The sequence below is a fragment of the Heptranchias perlo genome, chromosome 8 (genome assembly GCF_035084215.1).
Source record: "Heptranchias perlo isolate sHepPer1 chromosome 8, sHepPer1.hap1, whole genome shotgun sequence".
NCBI lineage: Eukaryota > Metazoa > Chordata > Chondrichthyes > Hexanchiformes > Hexanchidae > Heptranchias > Heptranchias perlo.
Genome location: NC_090332.1, coordinates 4855792 through 4883455, shown reverse-complemented (window position 1 = coordinate 4883455; position 27664 = coordinate 4855792). Strand labels below are relative to the sequence as shown.

General features: G+C 46.5%; 1 protein-coding gene across 7 annotated transcripts in view; it reads left to right on the top strand.

The window, feature by feature from the left end:
• adgrg6 (adhesion G protein-coupled receptor G6) overlaps window positions 1-27664 on the top strand; it is a 105435-nt gene that overhangs the window by 68878 nt on the left and 8893 nt on the right. For all 7 annotated transcript variants that reach the window (XM_067988557.1, XM_067988552.1, XM_067988556.1 and 4 more), the window contains 13 exons: window positions 1075-1193; window positions 2356-2563; window positions 4850-5015; window positions 7781-7924; window positions 9056-9169; window positions 11379-11424; window positions 14879-14985; window positions 18775-18902; window positions 20454-20722; window positions 21868-21970; window positions 23767-24050; window positions 24628-24729; window positions 25019-25168. In XM_067988557.1, coding sequence (XP_067844658.1) covers window positions 1075-1193; window positions 2356-2563; window positions 4850-5015; window positions 7781-7924; window positions 9056-9169; window positions 11379-11424; window positions 14879-14985; window positions 18775-18902; window positions 20454-20722; window positions 21868-21970; window positions 23767-24050; window positions 24628-24729; window positions 25019-25168 — 1940 coding nt within the window. The remainder of the gene's footprint in view (window positions 1-1074; window positions 1194-2355; window positions 2564-4849; window positions 5016-7780; window positions 7925-9055; window positions 9170-11378; window positions 11425-14878; window positions 14986-18774; window positions 18903-20453; window positions 20723-21867; window positions 21971-23766; window positions 24051-24627; window positions 24730-25018; window positions 25169-27664) is intronic.

The following is a 27664-nucleotide window of genomic DNA, read 5'->3' as shown; positions in this document are numbered from 1 at the left end:
AATCTCTCCTCATAGGACAACCCTCTCATCCCAGGAATCAATCTAATGAACCTTCATTGCACCGCCTCTAAGGCAAGTATATCCTTCCTTAAATAAGGAGAGCAAAACTGTACCCAGTACTTCAGGCGAGGTCTCACCAAAGCCCTGTACAATTGTAGTAGGACTTCCTTACTCTTGTACTCCAACCCCCTTGCAATAAAGGCCAACGTGCCATTTGCTTCCCTAATTGCCTGCTGTACCTGCATGCTAACTTTTTGTATTTCTTGTACCAGGATGCCCAAGTCTCTCTGAACACCAACATTTAATAGTTTCTCACCATTTAAAAAATATTCTGTTTTTCTATTTTGCCTACCAAAGTGAATACCCTCACATTTCCCCACATTATACTCCATCTGCCACCTTCTTGCCCACTCATTTAACCTGTCTCTATCCCTTTACAGACTCTTTGTGTCCTCCTCACAGCTTACTTTCCCACCTAGCTTAGTATCGTCAGCAAACTTGGATACATTACACTCGGTCCCTTCATCCAAGTCATTAATATAGATTGTAAATAGCTGAGATAAACAGCTAAATCATCTCACTCTATCAGCATAACCTTCTATTCCTTTCTTCCTCATGTGTTTATCTAGCTTCCCCTTAAATGTATCTATGTTATTCGCCTCAACTACTCCTTGTGGTAGTGAGTTCCACATTCTAACCACTCTCTGGGTAAATAAGTTTCTCCTGAATTCCCTATTGGATTTATTAGTGACTATCTTATATTTATGGCCCTAGTTTTGGTCTCTCCTACCAGTGGAAACATCTTCTCCACGTCTACCCTTTCAAACCCTGTCATAATCTTAAAGATCTCTATCAGGTCACCCCTCAGTCTTCTCTTTTCTAGAGAAAAGAGCCACAGACTGTTCAATCTTTCCTGATAGGTATAAACTCTCAGTTCTGGTATCATCCTTGTGAATCTTTTTTGCACCTTCTCCATTGCCTCTATATCCTTTTTATAAGATGGAGACCAGAACTGTCCACTAGTTTTTCATGATTTCTGCACATAGAATAATAACTTTTTGTTTGTTTGTTCAGTGTTTTAAACATGCAGAACTACACATCTTACTGGGAGCCACCTGATCTGAGAAACTGTTCGATGGCACCAACTCCCAACCCAAATGGCAGCTACTTGGAAAACATTGTAGTGTCTGCAGGTAATTGTCATTGAGTCACTGGGTATTCTGCTTCTCAAGGAAGGACACTGTTGGGTCAGAGGGCAAACGGCTGGCTCTGAGCTTTAAGGAGCAGGAAGATCCCACAATGGATTGCTGGTCTGTGCTGGGTCAGGCGATCTTAGCTGGATGCTGCAGTTGAGCTAGGGAGGGGGAGACAAATCAGCCCGGGTTACTGCTCCTGACCGCTATCCGGTGGCAAGTGCATGTGGGCGGGATCAGACCTGGCTGTGAAGCTCCCACAGTTGAATAGCCTCTTGATACGCACTGTCGGATCTTATTTGGGCGAAGTGTCCATGGATGCCCCACAACGTGAAATTGCGTCCGTCAAGGAGCCTTGGGGAGGGGAGAAGACAAGAAGGCCAAGGGGGAGAAAGAACAGACCCAGAACAATCATGGCTGCCAACACTCGGAAACAACCATTCTTAAAATGTAACACGATTGGATTCTCTGTTCCCCACCAACCTCCGTTCCCCACCAGTCTCCAATATATTCAAGAATTGGTTCACTCCACAATGGTGATAATGGAGTTTCTATGATATATGGATATACTGCACACAGACTGTGGTGCACACAAGTAAATACTATTTGAATACCACACACACACACACACACACACACACACACACTGTAATATACAGCCCACTCCTGATAATTCAAAGTCTTTTCATTTGACTAACAGGATAATCCAAACTCCAATCCTCCAGATCTATTTTATTCCAGTTGTTTAATTTAAATTACTGGATAATTTGAATTTCTTTGTGTGAAATGACTTTGAATTATCAGTAGACTCTAAAAGTGCACACTGTCCACAGAGGAAATACCTCTGCATATACAAACAATACTATGTAGATCACCAGGCACATGCTGTAGATGTTTAATATATAGAATAGCATATGGATACAGTTGCATATATATTGTACTGTGCATATACACAAGCACCCTCTAATAAGGAACTGTAAGTACACACATATTGTACTGAGTGTGCATGCATATTTACTGCACTTTCATGTGCACGAACGCATAAATATTAAGTACATATGCAGACACACCCATGTACACCTTGTTGCGTAAGTACAGGCGCACGTGCTGTATTTTGACTGACCTCCCATGATGCTATGCTGCTTTTCTCCACTTCCTGCAGACAACGCGGCTGACGTAGCCAATCAGCTTCTCGATTTCACCGCGGACACTAAGAATCTCACCCGGGACCAAGTGGACAAACTGGTGGAGAAGCTGAACCAGATCGTAATCGTGGCCGAGATCAACTCGTCCTTGGCTTCGACCGTGCTGACCGTTCTGTCCAATATTCTTTCAAGCTCCGACACTGCGCTGGTCACATCTTCCCAAGTGTGAGTGCAACCTGCAGCCTATGTATTTCTTTCTTCTGCTGATTGAGAATGTGTAAGAAAGTTCGGGACGACGGAAGGCCATTTGTCCCGGCAAGCTCCTTCGTTACCCGGGTACAATCCATCCAATTGTGGATTGGACTGATCCACTTAATCCCCTGAGGGAAAGTTCTCTACAAGCATTCCCCAACTCCCCAAAATACTCATTCACCTTCAGATCTCCACAATTCAGCCCTGGCCTGCTATGCATCAGACAAACCAAGGGTATTAAGCAATACGGAACCAAGGCAGGTAGGTGGAGTTAAGATACAGATCAGCCATGGTTTAATTGAATGGCGGAATAGGCTCGAGGGGCTGAATGGCCTCCTTCTGCCCTCATGTTCCTTCCTATACCTATAGAAGCTGGGAATGAGAAGGAAAGCCATCCCTAACTGGCTGTTATGCATCTTCTAGTGCATGACACACAGCAGCACTAGTTGAGGACTACCATTTGGCAGCCATTTGTCCACAGATGTATAGCCTGGGAAGTTGGGCTTCAAAGAGAAGATGACGAACCAAGACCCTCACAAAACCGTTCGGGTTGGTTAAGTCTTTTCTTCCATTTTCTCCTCTCTCCTCCTGAAGACACTGACTCTGGTTGGTGGGTGTAGGCTCACAATAGCCCTCTGCACACCCTGGACAGTCAGTACCGGCAGGCTCTTTTTCCATCAGGTGGGGTCGGAAGAGGGACATCACAACGGAACCCCCATCCAACCTCCACACGTGTGCGCTTTCCGTCAGGGATCGGCTGATCTTTCACGTCCCAGCCCAGGGTCAACGTCGATGCCTCTACCATCGCATCAGCTAGAAACATAGGAATAGTAGGAGGCCATTCAGCCCCTCGAGCCTGCTCCGCCATTTAATTAGATCATGGCTGATCTGTATCTTTACTCCATCTACCTGCTTTGGTTCTGTAAGCCTTAATATCCTTACCTAACAAAAATCTATCAATCTCAGTCCTGAAATTTTCTATTGACCCCCCAGCCTCAACAGCTTTTTTGGGGGAGAGAGTTCCAGATTTCCACTCCCCTTTGTGTGAAGAAGTGCTTCCCGACATCACCCCTGAACGGCCTCGCTCTAATTTTAAGGTTATGCCCCCTTGTTCTTGATTCCCCCCCCCACCAGAGGAAATAGTTTCTCTCCATCTAACCCATCCAATCCTTTAATCATCTGATACAACTCGATTAGATCAGCCCTCAATCTGGGGCGTTCCTGGCTCGGTTTCGCACCGAGCAGCGTGTTGACCGATTGACAATCAGGGGCCTCGCGAACGGGTTAACCATACACGTCTGAGCTTTCAGATCACCGGCGAGTCAGGAAGAATCAAGATTTCCGCGTTTGACTGCGCACATGCGGACACCGCAACTTGCTCTTCGATTTGCCCGTGAATAACGGAGGGCGCTGTTCGGCTCACCGTCACTTTACGAGCAATTTCCGGCCCAATGAGTTGACAAACCAGACAGACGTTCTTCTCCCTGCTGTGAGCTGCACTCCGGGTTATACGGTTGAATGATAACCAGAAATGTATGTCCCACAAGTACAATCACTTTCATTCTGCCAGCCTTCCTGAATATTGGCTGGGGGGGAGGAGGAGCGAGAGGAGCTCGTAAGGCAGAATTCTTTCTCTCTCAATCTCTGAACTTTACAAAGTTTGGCCAAAAAAGCCCGCAATGTTTTTACGTTTCTTATATATAGCGTGTGCGTTTGGGGTTGTTGAATTAAAAACTTTGAAAGAAAGAACTTGCATTTATACAGCGCCTTTCATGACCTCAGGACGTCCCAAAGTGCTTTACAGCCAATGAAGTACTTTTGAAGTTTAGTCACTTTGTAATGTAGGAAATGTGGCAGCCAACTTATGCACAGCAAGATCCCACAAACAGCAATGTGATAATGACCAGATAATTCTGTTTTAGTGATGTTGGTTGAGGGATAAATATTGGGTTAGTTCACCGGGGAGAACTCCCCTGCACTTCTTCGAAATAGTGTCATGGGATCTTTTACGTCCGACCTGAGAGGATAGATGGGGCCGCGGTTTAATGCCTCGTTCGAAAGACGGCACCTCTGACAGTGCAGCACTCCCTCAGTACTGCACTGGGGAGTATCAGCCTAGATTTTGTGCTCAAGTCTCTGGAGTGGGACTTGAACCCACGATGGCCTCACTCAGACGAGAGAGTCCTACCCACTGAGCCAGGGGCTGACACTTAAGGTCAAACCCGATCACACTTTGCGTGCGGTTTCTTTTACGTGCAGGGCTTTGAGGACCGTAGACGCGCTGACCGTCAAGATGATCTTCTCTGGACCGTCAGTGAGTATCACCACCCAGAACCTGGCCATTGGGATCTCTGCCGTCGACTCCAAGAATTACAGTGGGACCTCCTTCAGTGTGGGCTCGCAGAATGTGGACTCCGAGCTGGAGGTGAGGCAGCGCGACCAGGACAGTCACCATGAACTTGGCGCCAGGGACGAGGGACTTCAGTTATGTGGAGAGACTGGAGAAACTGGGGATTGTTCTCCTTAGAACAGAGAAGGTTAAGGGGAGATTTGATAGAGGTGTTCAAAATCATGAATGGTTTTGACAGAGTAGATAAGGAGAAACTGTTTCCAGTGGCAGAAGGTCACAGATTTAAGATGATTGGCCAAAGAGCCAGAGGCGACACGAGGAAACATTTTTTTAGGCAGCGAAATTGTTGTGATCTGGAATGCGCTGCCTGAAAGGGCGGTGGAAGCAGATTCAATAGTAACTTTCAAGAGGGAATTGGATAAATACTTGAAGGGAAAAATTTACAGGGCTATGGGGAAAGAGCAGGGGAGTGGGACTAATTGGATAGCTCTTTCAAGGAGCCAGCACTGGCATGATGGGCCGAATGGCGGCCTCCTGGGCTGTACCCACTATGATACTATGATATCTGTACTGCTGGAGAGCATGCATCAAAAATAATGATGTTTAGAATAACTGTGCTTTGCGGAACATGTCTGTAATGATAAGTATTTCTAACAGTAACGCTGCTCTTTATACTGTTAGGGTTTTTCCCCCATTGTTTCCCCCATCACCCCCTCCTCTCCTGAAGGCTCTACCTCGTGTTGGACTAAGGTCCCATGGGATTTGGGCAGCCCCCGGTATTTTGGCCAATTGACCAATTTTTCGTGTGCAAGTCCACACATTGAGGGTCAGCCGGCAGTTTGGTCTTCAGAACATCATAGCCAAGCCTGGTCCTGTCCTCACATTATAGCCATGGCTATTAGAGCAGGTCAGAGGCTGGGTATTCTGCAACGAGTGCCTCACCTTCTGACTCCCCAAAGCCTTTCCACCACCTACAAGGCACACGTCAGGAGGTTGATGAAATATTCTCCACTTGCCTGGATGAGTGCAGCTGCAACAACACTCAAGAAGCTCGACACCATGCTCGATTGGCACCTCACCCATCACCTTAAACAGCCACTCCCTCCACCACCAGCGTACCGTGGCTGCAGTGTGTACTATCTACAGGACAGAAGCCAAGGCTTCTTCGACAGCACCTCCCAAACCCGCGACCTCCCCCACCTAGAAGGACAAGGGCGGCAGGTACATGGGAACAACACCACCTGCACGTTCCCCTCCGAGTCACACACCATCCCGACTTGGAAATATATCGGCCGTTCCTTCATCGTCACTGGGTCAAAATCCTGGAACTCCCTTCCTAACAGCACTGTGGGAGAACCTTCACCACACGGACTGCAGCGGTTCAAGAAGGCGGCTCACCACCACCTTCTCAAGGGCAATTAGGGGTGGGCAATAAATGCTGGCCTCGCCAGCGACACCCAGATCCCGAGAATGAATATAAATATGTACACAAACACACTTCCAGCAGGGGTCAGTAGTGATCAGGAGCTGATTCCCTGGTTGTTTTTCCTCTCTGTAACCCAGTGGTGCTGAGGTTAACTGTAGCTCCCCAACTGGGGGGAGCAAACTCAGCAAGAACCGGGGTTTGAACTTAAAACGTGTCCGGTTTCAAACTCGTGACCTCCGAGTTGCTAGTCCAGTGCAATAAGCTCGAGTCTACCGCCCCCTCTCCTTCCCCCAAGATTTCCTCCTGTGCTGGACCTTTATTTTTGTTTAAAGGGATAAGTTTAACAGCTGTGCCGAGGGCAAGCAGACCCAGAGCAGCTCCTGCGAATAACAGGACCTCATAGTTTGATAGAGCACAGAAGGAGGCCATTCGGCCCATCTTGTCTGTGCCGGCTCTTTGAAAGAGCAGTCCAGTTTGTCCCAGTCCCCCTGCTCTTTCCCTGCAAATTTTTCCTTTTCAAATACAGATCGAATTCCCTTTTGGAAGTTATTATTGAATCTGCTTCCACCGCCCTTTCAGGCAGCGCATTCCAGATCACAACAACTCTCTGCGTAAAAGAAGAAATTCTCCTCATCTCCCCTTTGGTTCTTCTGCCGATTATCTTAAATCTGTGTCCTCTGGTTACCGACCCCCACCCCTCCCCCCATTTCTCCCTATCTACTCCATCAAAACCCTTCATAATTAACCTCAATTAGCTTTAGTAATTGTGGCCATTGACACCCTGCCCCTCTCCCATCGATGGTTGTGGTTGGGATCTCACCATCCCAACCATACATGCCTTTGTTCAGCCCACTCTTAATGTTGGACTCAGTGACTCCTCCCAGCCAGTGACATCCCCATCTTTGCCCCACCCCTGCCAGTGACATCCCCATCTCCAGCCTCCCCCCATCTCGCCCCCCTCCCCCCGCCCCACCGACCAGTGGCATCACCATCTCCCCCCTCCGCCAATGGTGTCAGCAGTCACTGTTTAAACAAAGCTTCCAACGAATAGACAGAAATAATCAAAAGGACTTATCAGGACATTATAATTCTCTGTAAATGTTTTTTTTTAAAAGGATTGCAGATTGTAAAACTCCTTTTAAAAAGACCCCAAGTGATGCGACTTCGCGACTTCCCCTTTAAAAGGAAGTCCTTACGGAGAAACTCCCTCTTTAAAAGGGGTCCTTGTGATGAAACTCCCCCCCCCCCCCCCCCCCCCTCAATGAAGAAATGCAGGTAACGCGAGTCCCTGTTTGCAGGGCCTGGGGAGAAAGGGCTGCAGAGGAACGATGAGCTCCGTAATTAAAGGTTCTCAGAGGTGACGGCCCCTCTGTTGTCACAGTGTGATTGATGCCTCTAACGTTCTGGTCCACAGGTTAATTTTGAAGGGGCCCCCGGGGCCGAGGCTCTGGCTCAAATCGAGTTGCCCGCCGGCCTTTTTGAACAGCTGACAGAGGCCGAGGTCAGCGCGGTGTCGAGGACTCAGTTTGCATTCTTCAGTAAAACGGGACTCTTTCAGGCAAGGGACGAGCGCATGCTGCATCTACTTTCAATGTATCGTGTTTGAGGGTAGTTTCACCCTCCGCCCCTGCTCACCAATTTTTGCCCCCTCCCCCTCCTTTCCTGATGGGCGCTGGCTGCTCACTGAAGCACGGTTGCACTGGGATCTCCCCGCAAGTGGCCACGGCTTCAGATGTGATGCCTGACGGCGAGTGTCGGCCAGGCTATTCGCACATAGGGGGCATTCACACAAACGGCTTTCTGTATCCCCATCTCTCTGTATCCCCTTCTCTCTCTCTCTCTCTCTCTGTATCCCCATCTCTCTCAGTCTGATTCTCTGTATCCCCATCTCTCTCAGTCTGACTCTCTCCCTTAATTCCCATCTCTCTCTCTCTCTCTCTCTCTCTGTATCACCATCTCTCTCAGTCTGACTCTCTCCCTTAATTCCCATCTCTCTCTCTCTCTCTCTCTCTCTGTATCACCATCTCTCTCAGTCTGACTCTCTCCCTTAATTCCCATCTCTCTCTCTCTCTCTCTCTCTCTCTGTATCACCATCTCTCTCAGTCTGACTCTCTCCCTTAATTCCCATCTCTCTCTCTCTCTCTCTCTCTCTCTCTGTATCACCATCTCTCTCAGTCTGACTCTCTCCCTTAATTCCCATCTCTCTCTCTCTCTCTCTCTCTGTATCACCATCTCTCAGTCTGACTCTCTCCCTGTATTCCCATCTCTCTCTCTCTCTCTCTCCATCTCTCTCAGTCTCGCACTCTCTCTCTGTTTCCCCATCTCTCTCTCTCTCTCTCTTTTCTCTCTCTCTCTCTCTCTCTCTCTCTTTCTCTCTCTCTATTTCCCATTTCTGTCAGTCTGACTCTCTCCCTAACTCTGTTTCAGTACCTCTCTCTGCTCTGTCCATCTCTCGATGTAATTACAAGCCTTGCATTTTTTGCCCACCAATATTTTAATCAGACCAGTACACCTGACCCTCGGGCCATTGATGGGGTTGACTGGAAGTGTTCAGTGGACGGGAGGGAGCCCACCAGAGACAAGTCTTTGGGTCCTTGCATTACAAAGCACCATTGCCCAGTTCTGATTTGATATTTCTGAGTTTGACATTCTGAGCGTGCCATTTAAGTATTCCTTCTCTATTCGATAGGACCCAGGAGGATTTGCTCTGCAGAGTTTTGTGGTTGCGAGCAGTGTGGGAAACATCAGTATCAGTAACCTCTCCGTACCAGTCAAGATCAGAATTAAACACCGGCAGCCTGAGGTATGACCAGCGTGTAGCAGGTGGTAACGTTCATTCCTTAGATACCATCAGTGTCGAAATTTTTATTTTTTTTGTTGTGTTCTACAGAAGGCATTGACTCATAGAATCGTACAGCACAGGAGGAGGCCATTCGGCCCATCGTGCCTGTGCTGGGTCTTTGAAAGAGCTATCCAATTACTCCCACTCTCCTTTGCTCTTTCCCCATAGCCCTGCAATTTTTTCCTTTTCAAGTATTTATCCAATTCCCCTTTTGAAAGTTACAATTGAATCTGCTTCCACTGCCCTTTCAGGCAGCGCATTCCAGATCATAACAACTCACTGCATAAAAATGTTATCCTCATCTCCCCTCTGGTTCTTTTGCCAATTATTTTAAATCTTGTGTTCTCTGATTACTGACCCTCCTGCCAGTGGAAAAAGTTTCTCCTTATTTACTCTATCAAAAACCCTTCATAATTTTGAACGCCTCTATTAAATCTCCCGTTGACCTTCTCCGCTCTAAGGAGAACAATCCCAGCTGGGGTATGTTTCTAAGGGCCCTGGCTGCCTCTGACACCTCATCTGAATGGGCGTCCTTCACGTGTGAGCATTGAGTGGCTGCTCGACCGTGAGGGCCATCCTGGCCTAGCCCGATCTTGGCCCTCACCCGACTCTGCAAATTCAAACTTTCTGGTTTGAATTGTAAAATCCAATTGTTCATTCCTTTCAGTAAAACTGAAAGAAAAGAAAGAAAATAAATGTCTGTCAAACCCGCTATTGGTCGCCTAAGTATTCGGTGCCAAGAACTGCCAGCTGGGTGTCGCTGCAGTCAAAAGTGAATTCTAATAGCTCGCCGTCCCCACCCGCAGGATGTTAACGGTGCTGCAGTACTTTAACTATCTTCACCGTCTTGTGGCTCAGTTTCTGTATCATTGCGATTTTGGCTGTATTTTGGAGTGATTTGACCCAGGACTGAGCTGTAAACCCTAAATCCTGTCCATCAGCAAGATTGCTTACTTTCACCTCCTGCAACATTGCGCACCTGCACCCGCATCTCAGCCCCTTCACCACTGAAACCCTTACACATGCTTTTGTCACTTCCCCCATTTCAGTACCCTCCCTGCCGATCTCCCATCCTCCTCTCTTCATAAACTACAGCACATCCAAAACTCTGCTGGTCATGTCCCGTCCAGTTATGTCATAGAGTCATAGAGTTATACAGCTCGGATAGAGGCCCTTCGGCCCATCGTGTCCGCGCCGGCCATCAAGCCCAGTCTAATCTAATCCCATATTCCAGCATTTGGTCCGTAGCCTTGTATGCTATGGCATTTCAAGTGCTCATCCAAATGCTTCTTGAATGTTGTGAGGGTTCCTGCCTCCACAACCCTCTCAGGCAGTGAGTTCCAGACTCCAACCACCCTCTGGGTGAAAAAGTTCTTTCTCAAATCCCCTCTAAACCTCCCGCCTTTTACCTTGAATCTATGCCCCCTTGTTATAGAACCCTCAACGAAGGGAAAAAGCTCCTTAGTATCCATCCTATCTGTGCCCCTCATAATTTTGTACACCTCAATCATGTCCCCCCTCAGCCTCCTCTGCTCCAAGGAAAACAAACCCAATCTTCCCAGTCTCTCCTCATAGCTGAAGCGCTCCAGCCCTGGTAACATCTTCTCATCTCCCCTCTGGTTCCTTTGCCTCCTTGGCAATGTATTCCAGCAGTCCGTTACGCAGTAGCACTCTCACTGCCGAGTCAGAATGTCGTGGGTCCAAGCCCCACTCTGGAGTCTTGAGCACAAAAATCCAGGCTGACGCTCCAGTGCGGTTACTGAGGGAGTGCTGCACTGTCAGAGGTGCCGTCTTTCGGATGAGACGTTAAGCCGAGGTCCCGCCTGCCCTCTCGGGTGAACGTACAATCCCACAGCACTCGAAGAAGAGGAGCGGGGGAGTTCTCCGCGGTGCCCTGGACAATATTTACCCCTCCACCAACATCACCAAAAAACAGATGATCTGATCATTATCACATTGCTGTTTGTGGGATCGTGCTGGCTCTAACTGGCTGCCACATTCCCCAATAAAAGTATTTTATTGGCTGTAAAGCGCTTTGGAAGGTCATGAAAGGCACGATATTAATCCAAGTACTTTTTTAAGAAATGATTTTCCACTCTGTTATGAGGTTAAAGCTCGGCCTTCAGAAAGCTCACAGTCTTGTGTTTCTGAATTCTTGTCTCTTTAACAGGGGCAATTTAAGCCGCAGTGCGCCTTCTGGGATTTAACATTAAACAGTAAGTAAGGGATTATTTATCATTGTTGTACAAGCAAATACTGTGAGGCCAGGATCAGAATCTCCAGCAGCCGCAGAAATAAACCAACCAGTTGATATTCCTTTGTCCCACGGCCAATTTCAACACCCATTCACCAACTCTGAGCATTAACCAGTGGGAAATACTGGATAGAAACGGACACTCGGTATAAACGGGGTGTAGAAATGCATAAAGAGATACCTGACCACATTAATGTAGAAACGCGTGAACAGTTACTTGACCATATTAAAAATGAAATGCATGATGGATATTTGATCAATGTTAGCCCTTTTCAAACTAACATGGATAGGTTTAGCTGACCAAGGACATTCCCAGCCTACTTGAGAAATGTTTAGAAGGAGTCTGTTCCTGAGAAGAGATAAGAGTACAAAGGCGTATTGATGAAACATGGCTGGGTTCTATTGGGACTTCTCTAGTTCAAGGGTTAGTCATATTCGTTGTTATAATTCTTATAGTTTATTGCTTACTTAAATGTTGCTGTGCTATGATGTCTAATTTGGGTACAAATATATCACCCACTAATTTAATGGTACAAGTAGAGATGGGAGGAGACGAGGTGCAGGAAGAATTTGAACGGTTAACTAAGGTGATGCTCTACCAGAGTATTGTCCTTTTTTATAAAGGACAAAAGGGGGAAATGTAGAAATGCATAAAGAGATACCTGAGCACATTAATGTAGAAATGCGTTAACAGTTAATTGACCATATTAAAGAAGAAATGCATGATGGATATTTGATCAATGTTAACTCCTTGGCTCCCATAATGGGGTAGCTACAGTACACACACACAGAAAAACACAATTGCGTAATTACGTTTAAGCCTTGGTATGTTGATAATTAAGTTGGCTGTGCAGGTGCTTGGTACTGTCTGCCCCCCCCACCGCTAAAATATAATGAGAATACAGTTTCTTGAGAGGCCATGTGGCCTTGAGACTGACTTCAGCCCTACTGATAACCAGCTTTAGAATGTAGGGAGGATAGTGTTCTCAGGCCTACGAGGCCTACGTGCCAATATAGGAATGAGCTATGGACGTCCAGAGGGGTCAGGCTCACTCCTTGATTGACCAACTACCTGAACCAATAAAGAATGTACATGTACGCCCATATTCTATGACAGGTGGGCATTGCTAATTAAACTGTATAAATGTGAACTGTTTCCTTTGATCAGTGAAGAGGTTATTCTGACCATTGTTCAGAGTACAGCTTCCCTTGTATACAAGTCAATTAAAGTAAAACTTTTCCCTTTGTGATACTGGTCTGAGTGTGTTAGTGCATTGGTATAGTGTTAAGTTTCGACAGGTGTTAAACCACAGGTGAGACTGGCAGCAGGGTGACTGTGGTGAGTATCTTGTGCTCAAACAAAATGTTTGGGGAGAGGTGCATTTAAATTTGGATTTGGATTTTTAAAGAATTTGTTTGGATAAAGAGTGCTGTTACAATGGGACCAAATGGGATAAGGCTCGATCTATTGGGATTCAGTACCTTAGGAATGAGTAGGAAGCAATTTCATTAGAAGTCTGTACCATTGGGGGTGAATTAGAAAGGGTTTATTCCATTCTGAATGGTACAGTAATGGTGGGGGGGGGTAATTAGCTTTAAAGAACAATCTTCCTAGTTATTTGATGGAGCTGGTACTTGAGTCATGTAAGTAACCCACTGATAACTGTCTCTTGGCTCAGTGTCGGTACCAGCCTGGGAATTTCTGTCGGTGGTGTCAGTGGAGCATTGTTTAATACATAGTCATGACATTCCTGGGTCTTCTATTTTAATGGAGCCATTGACCCATTTAAAATGGCCACCAGAGGAATACCATTCAACTGCATTAAAGGAGCTGACACTCACATCGACCAGAGTAATTTCCAGCCTGCCGCCTTTTGGAGGTGACCTGGGCACTGATCCCAAAGCTGGTGTCTGACTGAAGGAGAGTACATTCCTTTCGAATCACACTTGCTGGGAGCCAAGGACAACCTGTCATATAGAAGGAGTTGTGAGGTTAAGGAAATCTAGAATTATTTTGATTTTTTTTTTCCCATGCTCGTCAATCAGACGATGTCACAAGATAATTACAGACGAGAAAGGCCATTCGGCCCATCTTAGTTCATCCATCTAGAATAACCTATTGCAGCATCCAATTAGTTTTTAAATGATTCTGGGTTGTCACCTTCACTACTCTATCTGGGAGTGCATGCCATGTGTTGGTCACTCTTTATGTGACGAAGAACTTCCTAATATCAGTCCTAAATTTAACTTTTAATAAATTGAACCTTGTCTTACTCTCATAATTTTGCCTGAATTTACTTTTTCCATGCAGTTTGCAATTTTACATTCCACTATAAGTTCACCTCTCAGACACCTCCTGTCAAGGTCCGAGATTCTCCCGTTTTTCCTCATGACTCTGACCTCTAAGACTGGGGATTAGCCTATACGCAGTTTTAAGGGAGTTTTGGTCTGTAATGTGCTTAATTTGCTTTGGGTTTTTTTTTGGTCACGTATCTCCATCAAACTGATTTAACAATTGATGACGAATTCCTGACCAGTCACGTCCCAGACAGAGCGTGCTCTACCGTCTGTTGGAGATGGCTTCCTGATTCTGAATGTTTTGTTTCTTCACCTGTTTTCTTCCCTTCCCTCCTTTCCTGAAGGCATTGACTCAATGATGGGTTATGAGCCCGCTCTCGAGTGCCCTGCCCGATTCGCCAATCTTCATGAGTCAGCCCTCGGTGTTAACGTGCTATTCCACCATGGGGGCATCATAGCCAAGCCTGATCCCATCTTCACCCCAACATTCCTACGCAGGCACGTTCCAGCAGGGTAGCGATCCGGAGCGGGAATCCCACCGAATTTTGTCTTCCCTAAGCCGGGAGAGCCGAGAGCAAAATCTAATAATCTGACTGCTGCCCGGGCTGAGGTCAGTTAAATTAGGAACATGGGAATCGCTAGGCCAAAAAAGACCAGGGTCCAACTAGTTTGCCTTCTACCATCCTGGTAGTCATATGATATGTCGATAATGTAATTGTTGACTAATCATAGCGATCAATCTCTCACTTAGTCTACAACAAACCCTGACATGAGGCGAGGAAAACCCCCAGTGGTGGAGAGCTTTGGGAACCATAGGTCCAAAGTCACCTGTTCCTCCCAAGCCTGTTACACTCACCACACGTCATGTCTCAAATTAATCGTACACCGTATCCCAATTTTCCAGAAGAAATCCATCTAAGTTGCATTTGAATGAATCAACTTAGCAGAGACTAAGGACTGAAACCGGGCTCTTCCAGCTCCTGGATGGCTAATCTCCCTCATCCATCTTAACGCTTTGTAAAGTTCACAGTTGGAGTGTAGCACGAGACCCTTTGCTATTACTTGCATCCTGTTCATTTGGGATCAGTGCCTCACTGTTTAATGCTTCATTCCTGCAGATGGCAGCGGTGGCTGGAATACTAGAGGTTGTCGTACTGATTCAGCGTCCAGTGCAAACGAAACCATTTGCCTGTGTGATCACCTCACACACTTTGGAGTCCTGCTGGTAAGATTTCTTTTTGCAAAGAGTTCGGGAGGAGGAACATTGCTTGTGAGACCCCAAGCACCTGTCTCACTTATACATTATGAGATGATGCACGGGGCAAAATAGATCGAAGCCAAAGAAGATAGAGGGCAATGGCGAAAGCGGAGCAATGGGATTCATTTTCAGTGGGATTGCTCTAACAAAGGGTTGGCACAGACATGATGGGCTGAATGGCCTTCTAATTTATGGTTCTTTGGCTTGGTATTTGAGAGGTCATACGTTTTTTCAGTCTAACAGACTTACTGAAATTATTTCTTCTCTGCAGCCTGTCTGCTTGGTTTGAATTTCCTTCCACTCACAACTACTTAGTTGCTTTTCAAAGGTTAACCTGAAAGCATAAGACATTTGCCTACTGATATTAATGACTGTCAAACTGGTATAATCTTTTCCCGGCCATTTTTTTCTGATTTAATTGGCCGTCATCACTCTTATCTACTCCCCACCTCTCTACTAGATGCCAGATTTTGAAGGCTCCCCCACCATCACTCTGGTATCTTTCCCAAATGGCCATTCTCTATTTGTGAGCCCAAACAGTGTCAGCAAGCTATTCAACTGTGTTGGGCATCACAACTGAGCCCAATCCCTTCCACACATTCTCACATATGCATACACACGTCCGCACACACATACAGACACATGCACACACACACACACGCGCACACACGCATACAGACACATGCACGCATACACAAGCACGCATACGCACACTGCGTACGTGCACACTCTGTACACGCACACTGCGCACGCGCACACGCACTTCAGCTGCTTCATCAATGACCTTCCCTCCATCATAAGGTCAGAAATGGGGATGTTCGCCGATGACTGCACAGTGTTCAGTTCCATTCGCAACCCCTCAAATAATGAAGCAGTCCGAGCCCGCATGCAGCAAGACCTGGACAACATCCAGGCTTGGGCTCATAAGTGGCAAGTAACATTCGCGCCAGATAAGTGCCAGGCAATGACCATCTCCAACAAGAGAGAGTCCAACCACCTCCCCTTGACATTCAATGGCATTACCATCGCCGAATCCCCCTCCATCAACATCCTGGGGGTCACCATTGACCAGAAACTTAACTGGACCAGCCACATAAATACTGTGGCTACAAGAGCAGGTCAGAGGCTGGGTATTCTGCGGCGAGTGACTCACCTCCTGACTCCCCAAAGCTTTTCCACCATCTACAAGGTTCAAGTCAGGAGTGTGATGGAATACTCTCCACTTGCCTGGATGAGTGCAGCTCCAACAACACTCAAGAAGCTCGACACCATCCAGGATAAAGCAGCCCGCTTGATTGGCACCCTATCCACCACCCTAAATATTCACTCCCTTCACCACCAGCGCACTGTGGCTGCAGTGTGTACCATCCACAGGATGCACTGCAGCAACTCGCCAAGGCTTCTTCGACAGCACCTCCCAAACCCGCGACCTCTACCACCTAGAAGGACAAGAGCAGCAGGCACATGGGAACAACACCACCTGCACGTTCCCCTCCAAGTCACACACCATCCCGACTTGGAAATATATCGCCGTTCCTTCATTGTTGCTGGGTCAAAATCCTGGAACTCCCTTCCTAACAGCACTGTGGGAGAACCTTCACCACACGGACTGCAGCGGTTCAAGGCGGCGGCTCACCACCACCTTCTCAAGGGCAATTAGGGATGGGCAATAAATGCCAGCCTCGCCAGCGACGCCCAGATCCCGTGAACAAATAAAAAAAACCTCATACACCTACAAGCATATACACACACGAACCAATGCACACACTCATACACCTACACGCGTACACACGTGCACATACATAATCCATCTCAGCCTCCTCCCGATATCCCCACCATCACGGAAGCCAGTCTTCGGCCAATTCGATTCACTCCACGTGATATCAAGAAACGGCTGAGTGCACTGGATACAGCAAAGGCTATGGGCCCCGACAACATCCCAGCTGTAGTGCTGAAGACTTGTGCTCCAGAACTAGCTGCGCCTCTAGCCAAGCTGTTCCAGTACAGCTACAACACTGGCATCCACCCGACAATGTGGAAAATTGCCCAGGTATGTCCTGTCCACAAAAAGCAGGACAAATCCAATCCGGCCAATTACCGCCCCATCAGTCTACTCTCAATCATCAGCAAAGTGATGGAAGGTGTCATCGACAGTGCTATCAAGCGGCACTTACTCAACAATAACCTGCTCACCGATGCTCAGTTTGGGTTCCGCCAGGACCACTCGGCTCCAGACCTCATTACAGCCTTGGTCCAAACATGGACAAAAGAGCTGAATTCCAGAGGTGAGGTGAGAGTGACTGCCCTTGACATCAAGGCAGCATTTGACCGAGTGTGGCACCAAGGAGCCCTCGTAAAATTGAAGTCAATGGGAATCAGGGGGAAAACTCTCCAGTGGCTGGAGTCATACCTAGCACAAAGGAAGATGGTAGTGGTTGTTGGAGGCCAATCATCTCAGCCCCAGGGCATTGCTGCAGGAGTTCCTCAGGGCAGTGTCCTAGGCCCAACCATCTTCAGCTGCTTCATCAATGACCTTCCCTCCATCATAAGGTCAGAAATGGGGATGTTCGCTGATGACTGCACAGTGTTCAGTTCCATTCGCAACCCCTCAGATAATGAAGCAGTCCGAGCCTGCATGCAGCAAGACCTGGACAACATCCAGGCTTGGGCTGATAAGTGGCAAGTAACATTCGCGCCAGATAAGTGCCAGGCAATGACAATCTCCAACAAGAGAGAGTCTAACCACCTCCCCTTGACATTCAACGGCATTACCATCGCCGAATCCCCCACCATCAACATCCTGGGGGTCACCATTGACCAGAAACTTAACTGGACCAGCCATATAAATACTGTGGCTACGAGAGCAGGTCAGAGGCTGGGTATTCTGCGGCGAGTGACTCACCTCCTGACTCCCCAAAGCCTTTCCACCATCTACAAGGCACAAGTCAGGAGTGTGATGGAATACTCTCCACTTGCCTGGATGAGTGCAGCTCCAACAACACTCAAGAAGCTCGACACCATCCAAGATAAAGCAGCCCGCTTGATTGGCACCCCATCCACCACCCTAAACATTCACTCCCTTCACCACCAGCGCACTGTGGCTGCAGTGTGCACCATCCACAGGATGCACTGCAGCAACTCGCCAAGGCTTCTTCGACAGCACCTCCCAAACCCGCGACCTCTACCACCTAGAAGGACAAGGGCAGCAGGCGCATGGGAACAACACCACCTGCACGTTCCCCTCCAAGTCACACACCATCCCGACTTGGAAATATATCGCCGTTCCTTCATTGTCGCTGGGTCAAAATCCTGGAACTCCCTTCCTAACAGCACTGTGGGAGAACCGTCACCACACGGACTGCAGCGGTTCAAGAAGGCGGCTCACCACCACCTTCTCGAGGGCAATTAGGGATGGGCAATAAATGCCGGCCTTGCCAGCGACGCCCGCATCCCGTGAACGAATAAAAAAAAAAAAAAAAAGCGCATACACACACACACACACACACACACACACACACTTTCAGCAGGACTCACTGAATAGCGATCAAGAGTAGGAACCCTGATTGCTCTTTCCCCTGCCCAAACCTAATAATACGGACACCGTAAATATATGTTTAATCATCGTAAAACATCTGCAAATTTATGTGGTGCTTGTATCACTCCGGCCTGAAGTCCATAATTCACACGCTACATGCTATAGAAGAGTTAAGAATCTCAGGTTATAATTGATTCGGCATGTATTTATTTCTCTTACAGGACATCTCAGGGACTGCTCAACAAATAGACGCTGTTAATACAAAGATACTGACCTTCATTACTCATATAGGATGTGGCATCTCAGCCATCTTTTCAGCAACGACACTTCTAACCTATGTGGCCTTTGAGTGAGTACATTTTTTAACTCTTGTGCAAAGAGAGCTTGTAATGCTTGGTTTACTATCTTTATTACACAGACAGGGAAACCAGTTTGGACCAACAAAGGAGGAGCTAACAGGGCCTCGGTTGTTGGGAGCCAGAGACAAAGATTAATACGTACTTGCTTAAGAACTGTTAAGTTTTCAACTTCTTCCAGTTCTGACGAAAGGTCATCGACCTGAAACGTTAACTCGGTTTCGTTCTCCACAGATGCTGCCTCACTTGCTGAGTATTTCCAGCATTTTCTGTTTTTATTTCAGATTTCCAGCATCCACAGTGTTTTGCTTTTAATACGTTTCCCTGTTGGGGGTCCAGCGCTCAAAACCTAGAAGTCAGATGGGATCACTGGTCAGATACCATTTTGCAAAGTTCATTAAAAATTAAATAGCCAACGTTTTCTGAGTCTGGGCCTGCTGTGAGGTTCAGGTTTTGAGAATTCTCCCAGTTGGCTGGCCTGTAAATGGCTTCCAAATGATTTGGTATGTGTGATGAAAAGATTCATTGAGTTGGAGTGTTCAAGAGGTTTGGAATTGAACTGCATTGAGGGCACACTGCTGACATGACCAAAACCTACGCTACAAAAGTCAGATCCTGCCCCAAGCTGCATAGTGCATGTGTTCATTTTTGTAGAAGCACATCTCCAATTGGACTTGCTCCCTGTCCGGAGAAACATATCTCTAGTAGGACCATTCATGTCTGAAGAATTATATATCTGGTAGGACCTGTCCTGTCTGAAGAATTATATATCTGGTAGGACCTGTCTTGTCTGGAGAGTATATCTCTGGTAGGACCCGTCCCACTCTGGGGAAGGCAGCAGTACATCTCCAGTTAAGTTATCCCCATATTTATCAAATTATGGTTATTGCACATTCAGATCAGGTCAATTTGTCAATCTATCTACCGCCATCCTTACTTTAGTTGAACCTTCTGCCAAGAGCTGAAATGCCCAATGGCGATAAAGTGGAAAATCTGAGACCAAACACATGTAGAGCCTTTTAAAATAAATTATTTCCAGAGTCCTGTAGTTATAATCTTCTCCTCCAAAATAATGATATGCCAAATAAATACAGTACGATTGAAAGTACACGGCCATGTTTTATTATGGAGAAACCAAGGTGAAGGGTTAAGGGCAGGCACCACTGTGGCTGGAAAGTATATGAGGAGATAAGAAGATAATTCAGAATGTAATGGCGGTGTCACCAAACTTGTGTTTTACAAGCCTGTAGATTGCAGGAGGAAAGGGAGACTGAGGGAGGTGAGGAGTCCCACAGCATTGAAGTCCCGGGAAAGAATGGATTAGAGTAGGAGATGGTAAATGAGTCTTGGTTTCACTACGGCAAAGACGCAGCAAGGGGGAAAGAGGGAACTTGCATTTATACTGTGCCTTTCATGACCTCAGGACAACCCAAACGCTCTTTCCAGTCAATGATGTATTTATTGAAGTGCAGTCACTGTTGTATTGTAGGAAAGAGAAGATTGTGCAGGACGAGGTTAAGTTAAACATTTCTTTCCCCATCCAGAAAATTGCGACGGGATTATCCATCGAAGATTCTGATGAACCTCAGCACATCGCTCTTTTTCCTAAACTTTGTGTTCCTGATCGACGGCTGGCTCGCATCGTTCAACATTCCCGGACTCTGCATTGCGGTTGCTGCGTTTCTCCACTTTTTCCTGCTGGCCTCCTTCACCTGGATGGGACTGGAGGCCGTTCACATGTACATAGCCTTGGTGAAGGTCTTCAACACATACATCAGGAAGTACATGCTCAAATTCTGTATTATTGGATGGGGTAAGTTGGATTGGCAATGAAACCATTCACGTGATATGTTTTCACCTGTTCTCGTGGGTGCGGGCAGTGCTGGAAAGGCTGCATTTATTGCCCGTCCCTAGTTCCTCTGTGCTCCACAGCCATTGTTAGTACAGCTGAATGGCTTGCTGTGACATTTCAGAGAGTCAACAAGAGAAAGATTAACCACTGTCCTTGACATTCAACGGCATTACCATCGCCCAGTCCCCACCATCAACACCCAGGGGGTTGCCATTGACCAGAAACTCAACTGGACCAGCCGCATAAATACCGTGGCTACGAGAGCAGGTCAGAGGCTGGGTATTCTGCAGCGAGTGGCTCACCTCCCCAAAGCCTTTCCACCACCTACAAGGCACAAGTCAGCAGTGTGATGGAATACTCTCCACTTGCCTGGATGGGAGCAGCTGCAACAACACTCAAGAAGCTCGACACCATCCAGGACAAAGCAGTCCGCTTAATCGGCAGCCGATCTGCCACCTTAAACATTCACTCCCTCCACCACCGGCGCACCATGGCTGCAGTGTGTACTAACTACAGGATGTACTGCAGCAACTCGCCAAGGCTTCTTCGGCAACACCTCCCAAACCCACGACCTCTACCACCTAGAAGGACAAGGGCAGCAGGTGCATGGGAACAACCCCACCCGCACGTTCCCCTCCAAGTCACACACCATCCCGACTTGGAAATATATCGCCGTTCCTTCATGGTCGCTGGGACAAAATCTTGGTACTCCCGACCTAACAGCACTGTGGGAGAACCTTCACCACACGGACTGCAGCGGTTCAAGCAGAAGGCCCACCACCACCTTCTCAAGGGGCAACTAGGGATGGCCAATAAATGCCGGCCTTACCAGCGACGCCCACATCCTAAGAATGAATTAAAAATAACACTGAGTGTATACGAGATATCATCACGTTATATGACACGTGTGGTGGGTTGGACTCCTTGTTTGGGTTCTTGGTTCTATTTTGCACCTGACCTACAGGGGTTTTCGTAATTCTCTTGGGTTCTTGCTCTTTTTTTTTTCTAGCTGCTTATTCAGCTTATATTCTCCACGAGGGTTGCGGGTGGAGGGAATACATTATTCTTCAAGGACCCTAAACTTCCTGCGTATTGTGTGTTCACAGGTTTACCTGCTCTGGTGGTAACAATTGTTCTCGCGATCAACAAGCCTTTCTACGGGGTGGGCCTGTACGGAAGGGATAACGCAGACAACGGAGGCTCAGAATTGTGAGTTACGCAAGTTATATATCAGCACGATTGGACGTGGTAAAGAACGGGCAAGTGGGACTAATTGGATAGCTCTTTCAAAGAGCCGGCACAGGCACGATAGGCCGAATGGCCTCCTGTGTGCTGTAAGAATGGATTGATTCTATGATAAGAGCTAATAGCCTGGATTTTCCACTGAGCCATGGATTTACCATCCTATCATGCAGCCAGTTTATCCGGCCTTCAACAGATGAAGCCATTTTGCGTGACAAGAACATACTTAAAATAATAATCTATTCGTGCAAATGTTCTCGTCGTCCATATGTTACAAACTCAGGATGACCCAAAGCGCCTCACAGCCAATGAACTACTGAGGTGAAGTGTAGTGACCGTTGTTATGTAGGCAAACGCAGCAGCCAATTTGCACACAGCAAGGTCCCACAAAGAGAAGTGAGGCGAATAACCAGTTAATCTGTTTTTGGTGATGTTGATCGGGGAGCACCATTGACCGAGGAACTACAAAGGTTCATTACTAGGACCCCTCTTGATTTTAGATTCTTATCAATTTTTACTCCAGTCTTATTTAACTCAAATCGTAACATATAAAAGTCGATGTTACAAGGCATACTGAATTGCCCCCACAACAGAAGGTCTCTCTCGAGTCACAGATTTGAGAATAGACATTATTGCTGGTTGTAGGAGGTGGTGGGAATGGAAGAAGCATCATTCTTTAGAGCTCATATTTCCATCAATGAGAACAGCTGATAAGAACAGATACATTCTCAACAACTGCCGCCTGTGAACTTTGCACCGCAAAAATAGCAGAGGGAAACTGGGTTAAACCACAATCTACGTAACTCCCCCCTACTGTGTGTCACCGTTACTCCGCTTTAGTGAAATACCGTGTGTCATCGCAAAATATCCATCGCCGTTTCGCCACTCGAGTGCTTTATTCTTGTTTTGTTTGATGAATAACACCTTAGTTAAAACAGAAGATGGAGGAAGTTCAAATGAACGTGCTATTGGATTAATTAATAACGCACAGCATGATTTCAACAGCAATGACTCAAAGATGCAACTGTGTGCTTGTGACAAACATTATTGTATTGTTGAGGGGACAGTGCTAGTTCAGTATGTTTTGGTTTTGTTTTGTAACTTTGAGTTAAAATGGCAGCAAAGTTGACAAAAAATCTAAAATCCGAGGGTTCTAGTAACTAATCTTCAAAGTTAGTTTGCCAGTACCATGGTCAGTATTCCTCCGTCAATAATTAAAGGGCCAGTACCATGGTCAATATTCCTCCTTCAATAATTAAAGGGCCAGTACCACAGTCAGTATTCCTCCTTCAATAATTAAAGGGCCAGTACCATGGTCAGTATTCCTCCTTCAATAATTAAAGGGCCAGTACCATGGTCAATATTCCTCCTTCAATAATTAAAGGGCCAGTACCATGGTCAATATTCCTCCTTCAATAATTAAAGGGCCAGTACCATGGTCAGTATTCCTCCTTCAATAATTAAAGGGCCAGTACCATGGTCAGTATTCCTCCTTCAATAATTAAAGGGCCAGTACCATGGTCAGTATTCCTCCTTCAATAATTATAGGGCCAGTACCATGGTCAGTATTCCTTCTTCAATAATTAAAGGGCCAGTACCATGGTCAGTATTCCTCCTTCAATAATTATAGGGCCAGTACCATGGTCAGTATTCCTCTTTCAATAATTAAAGGGCCGATACCATGGTCAATATTGATCCCTCAACCAACAGTGTCACAGGATTTATTCTAGTCCTAATTACTTTCCTTTCCCTCCCACCTGTAGCTGCTGGATCAACCATCGCACCGTGTTCTATGTGACCTGTGTGTGTTATTTTGCGATCCTCTTCCTGATGAATGTAGCCATGTTTATCGTGGTGTTAATACAGATTTGTGGAAGGAATGGGAAGAAGAGCAACCGCAACCTGAGGGAGGAGATCCTGCGTAACCTGCGGAGCGTCGTCAGCTTAACATTCCTACTGGGAATGACCTGGGGCTTCGCGTTCTTTGCCTGGGGTCCAGTGAATCTGACTTTCATGTACCTGTTTGCAATCTTCAACTCGTCGCAAGGTATTGTCATTCTATATCCATCCATCCATCCAATGTCAACGTCTATTCATAGGGCATCTTTCATGCAATGTAATCTCCCGGGGTGTTTTACAAGGTACACTGAACAGGAAGAAATAAGGGGAGGTGATTGAAGATAGTTCGAGGAATTAGGCTGTGGGGAGGAAGAGGTTTAGAAAGAGAATTCCAGAGTGAAGGGATGTGGTGGATTGGAAGGGAGGTTGCGCAGTATACCTCCTTTAAGTCGCTCCTTAAAACTACCTCTTTGACCAAGCTTTTGGTCACCTGTCCTAATATCTCCTTATGTGGCTTGATGTCAAATCTTGTTCGATAATCACTCCTGTGAAGCACCTTGGGACGTTTTACTACATTAAAGGCACTATATAAATGCAAGTTGTTGATGTTGACATAGAGGAATTGCAGGGGTAGAGTCTATTATCCATTGAATCCAATACTTGACTTCTGTAAATTGGTAATGGCACTCTACGTGGCCTTTTAGCTCAAGGACCCTGACATGCTGACTCTGACCCAGACTCAGTACTTGCAGTTATAACCAAGATTTTCTTCTTGTTAAACACAGGCTTCTTCATATTTGTTTTCCACTGCGCTCTGAAAGAAAATGTACAGAAACAATGGAGGCGTTACCTTTGCTGTGGCAGATTCCGACTGCCGGAAAATTCAGGTAAAATTTCCCACGTCAGCTTCTATTTATGCCTCTCAAATTGTACTGATAGCTCCAGGAAGGACCCATGCAATTTGACACGTGTAATATATAGAAATTACACATTAGCTCATTGAGAAAAACATTTAGGAGACTAATAATTTCTCTCCCGACAAACGACAGGGATGAAAACTAATTCATTCAGTTACCGTGTGTATAACCTGCTGGCTCGTGTCGTTATTTTGTTTTTTTTTTAAATTGCAATCCCGACTGTCTATCTTAACGGCCATTTCCACTTTGCAATTTCCAGACTGGAGTCGAACGATCACCAACAACACCAAGAAAGTGAGCTCTGAGAACCTGGGCAAATCTCTCTCATCCAGTTCCATTGGCTCCAACTCAACCAGCTGGGCAAATAAATTCAAGTGCGGCTCCACCTTCTTCAAAAGCAACAACAAAGGTGAGGAAGAGAAATTCCACCTTCCTTGTATGGCCCTCAATTTTATAGATCAGTCTGTATCTAACATACAAAAGACTTCAGTAACATGGAGAGAATCTGGGATTGTCCTCCTTAGAGCAGAGAAGGTTAACGGGAGATTTGATAGAGGTGTTCACAATCAAGAACGGTTTTGATAGAGTAAATACGGAGAAACTGTTTCCAGTGGGAGGAGGGTCGGTAACCAGAGGACACAGGTTTAAGATAATTGGCAAAAGAACCAGAGGCGACATGAGGATAAAGATTTTCACGCAGCGAGTTGTTATGATCTGGAACACGCTGCCTGAAAGGGCGGTGGAAGCAGATTCAATAATAACTTTCAAAAGGGAATTGGATAAATACTTGAAGTGGAAAAATTTGCATGGGTTATGGGGAATGAGCAGGGGAGTGGGACTGATTGGATAGCTCTGCCAAAGAGCCGGCACAGGCATGATGGGCCGAATGGCCTCCTTCTGTGCTGTACCATTCTCTCATTCTGTTCTATGAACAATGATGGACAGGAAAAGACCCTCTGGTCCATCCAGCCTGTCCCACACAATCGTGATACCCTGTGTGTCACAATATATATACTTCGCACCCTACGCAATCTGATAGGCTGGGGTTATTTTCTTTGCAACAAAGGAGGCTGAGGGGAGATTTAATTGAGGTGTATAAAATTATGATGGAACTAGATAGAGTGGATAGGGAGGACCTATTTCCCTTAGCAGAGGGGTCAGTGACCAGGGGGCATAGATTTAAAGTAATTGGTAGAAGGATTGGAGGGGAGCTGAGGAGAATTTTTTTCACCCAGAGGATGGTGGGGGTCTGGAACTCACTGCCTGAAAGGGTGGTAGAGGCAGAAACCCTCAACTCATTTAAAAAGTACTTGGATGTGCACTTGAAGTGCCGTAACCTGCAGGGCTACGGACCAAGTGCTGGAAAGTGGGATTAAGCTGGATGGGTCTTTTTCGGCCGGCACGGACACAATGGGCCGAATGGTCTCCTTCTGTGCCGTAACTTTCTTTGATTCTATGATCTCCTGGGAGAGGCGCAAAACCAGAAAAAAAGCCAGCCAATTTGGGAGGGAAAAGTCTCTCCAACCCCTTTGGCGATCGACACCAGTCCAGGTGATCACTCTGGCCCTGAATTCTATGCATTACATTACCCGCCTTTTGTACAAGGTGATCTCCGCCCCGGCCAGAAACAGGTCCAGCTCTCGCTTGAAGGAATTCTGCGAATCAGCGTCCAGTGCACGAGTCGGCAGCCTATTCATCATTTCCCTGCCTATTTTCTATTTTTTAAAAAAAACAATTTTCTAAACTATGTTTCTCTTTTTATATTTCACCTCCTCCAGCAACATTAACCCCAATCGTCTTTCATTTGTTCTCATTTAAGAAAAAAACCTTATTAATCCTTAAAACTTTCTGTCTTCCTGGACCAGCCAGTTGTGTTTGCTTTCAGCTGATGTGCAGTGGTGCTGAAAATACAGCTGTTTAATTTGTGTCTCATACGTACGTACAATGGAAGAAACGCAACATTTTTTGGGTCACTATTCACCGAAACCATTGTTTTTTTATTTATTTGGTTATACCATACATCTTTAGGCTCTTTCAAACCTGTACCGATGGCCTGTTTGGGCCACTGATTCCTGAAGGGCGGGTTTCATGCAGCCAAAGCCAATGGTCTGGAAGATCCACGAGAAATGTTCTTAGCAAGTCCCAGCAGTTTAACCTGCGACCTGCAGGTGGCCGTGCGCAGCCCGTGTGTCAGAAAGCGGGGAGGGTCCCTTTGGTTTCAAAACCATCAGGCTGGCGTTGCTTTAGCCTCTTTTAATATGACAGGCCAGCCAGCACCTTGTCCCTTGCTAGACCTCAATCAGCTGCCCACAGTCCCTTTAACAGTTTGCACTGCGCTGGCTCTAGGCACAACCAATGCAAGTTGTCGGCTTCAGTTATGTTATGTTACACTTGTATAAAGCTCCGGTTAGACCGCATCTGGAGACTGCGTTCTGTTCTGGGCCCCGCACCTCAGGGAGGATATACTGGCCTTGGAGGGGGGGCAGCACAGATTGACCAGAATGATACCGGGGCTAAAAGGGTTAAATTATGAGGACAGGTTGCACAGACCAGGCTTGTATTCCCTGCAGTATAGAAGATTAAGGGGTGATCTAATTGAGGTGTTTAAGGTGATTAAAGGATTTGATAGGGTGGATAGAGAGAAACTATTTCCACTAGTCGCGGGGGAGGGAGGAGAGTCCAGAACAAAGGCGGGGTTACCTTAAAATTAGAGCTAGGCCGTTCAGGGGTGATGTCAGGAAGCACTTCTTCACACAAAGGATGGTGGAAGTCTGGAAAACTCTCCTCCAAAAAGTTGGGGGTCAATTGAAAATTTCAAAACTGAGTTTGATAGATTTTTGTTAGGCAAGGGTATTAAGGGATACAGAACCAAGGCGGGTAGATGGAGTTAAGATACAGATCATGA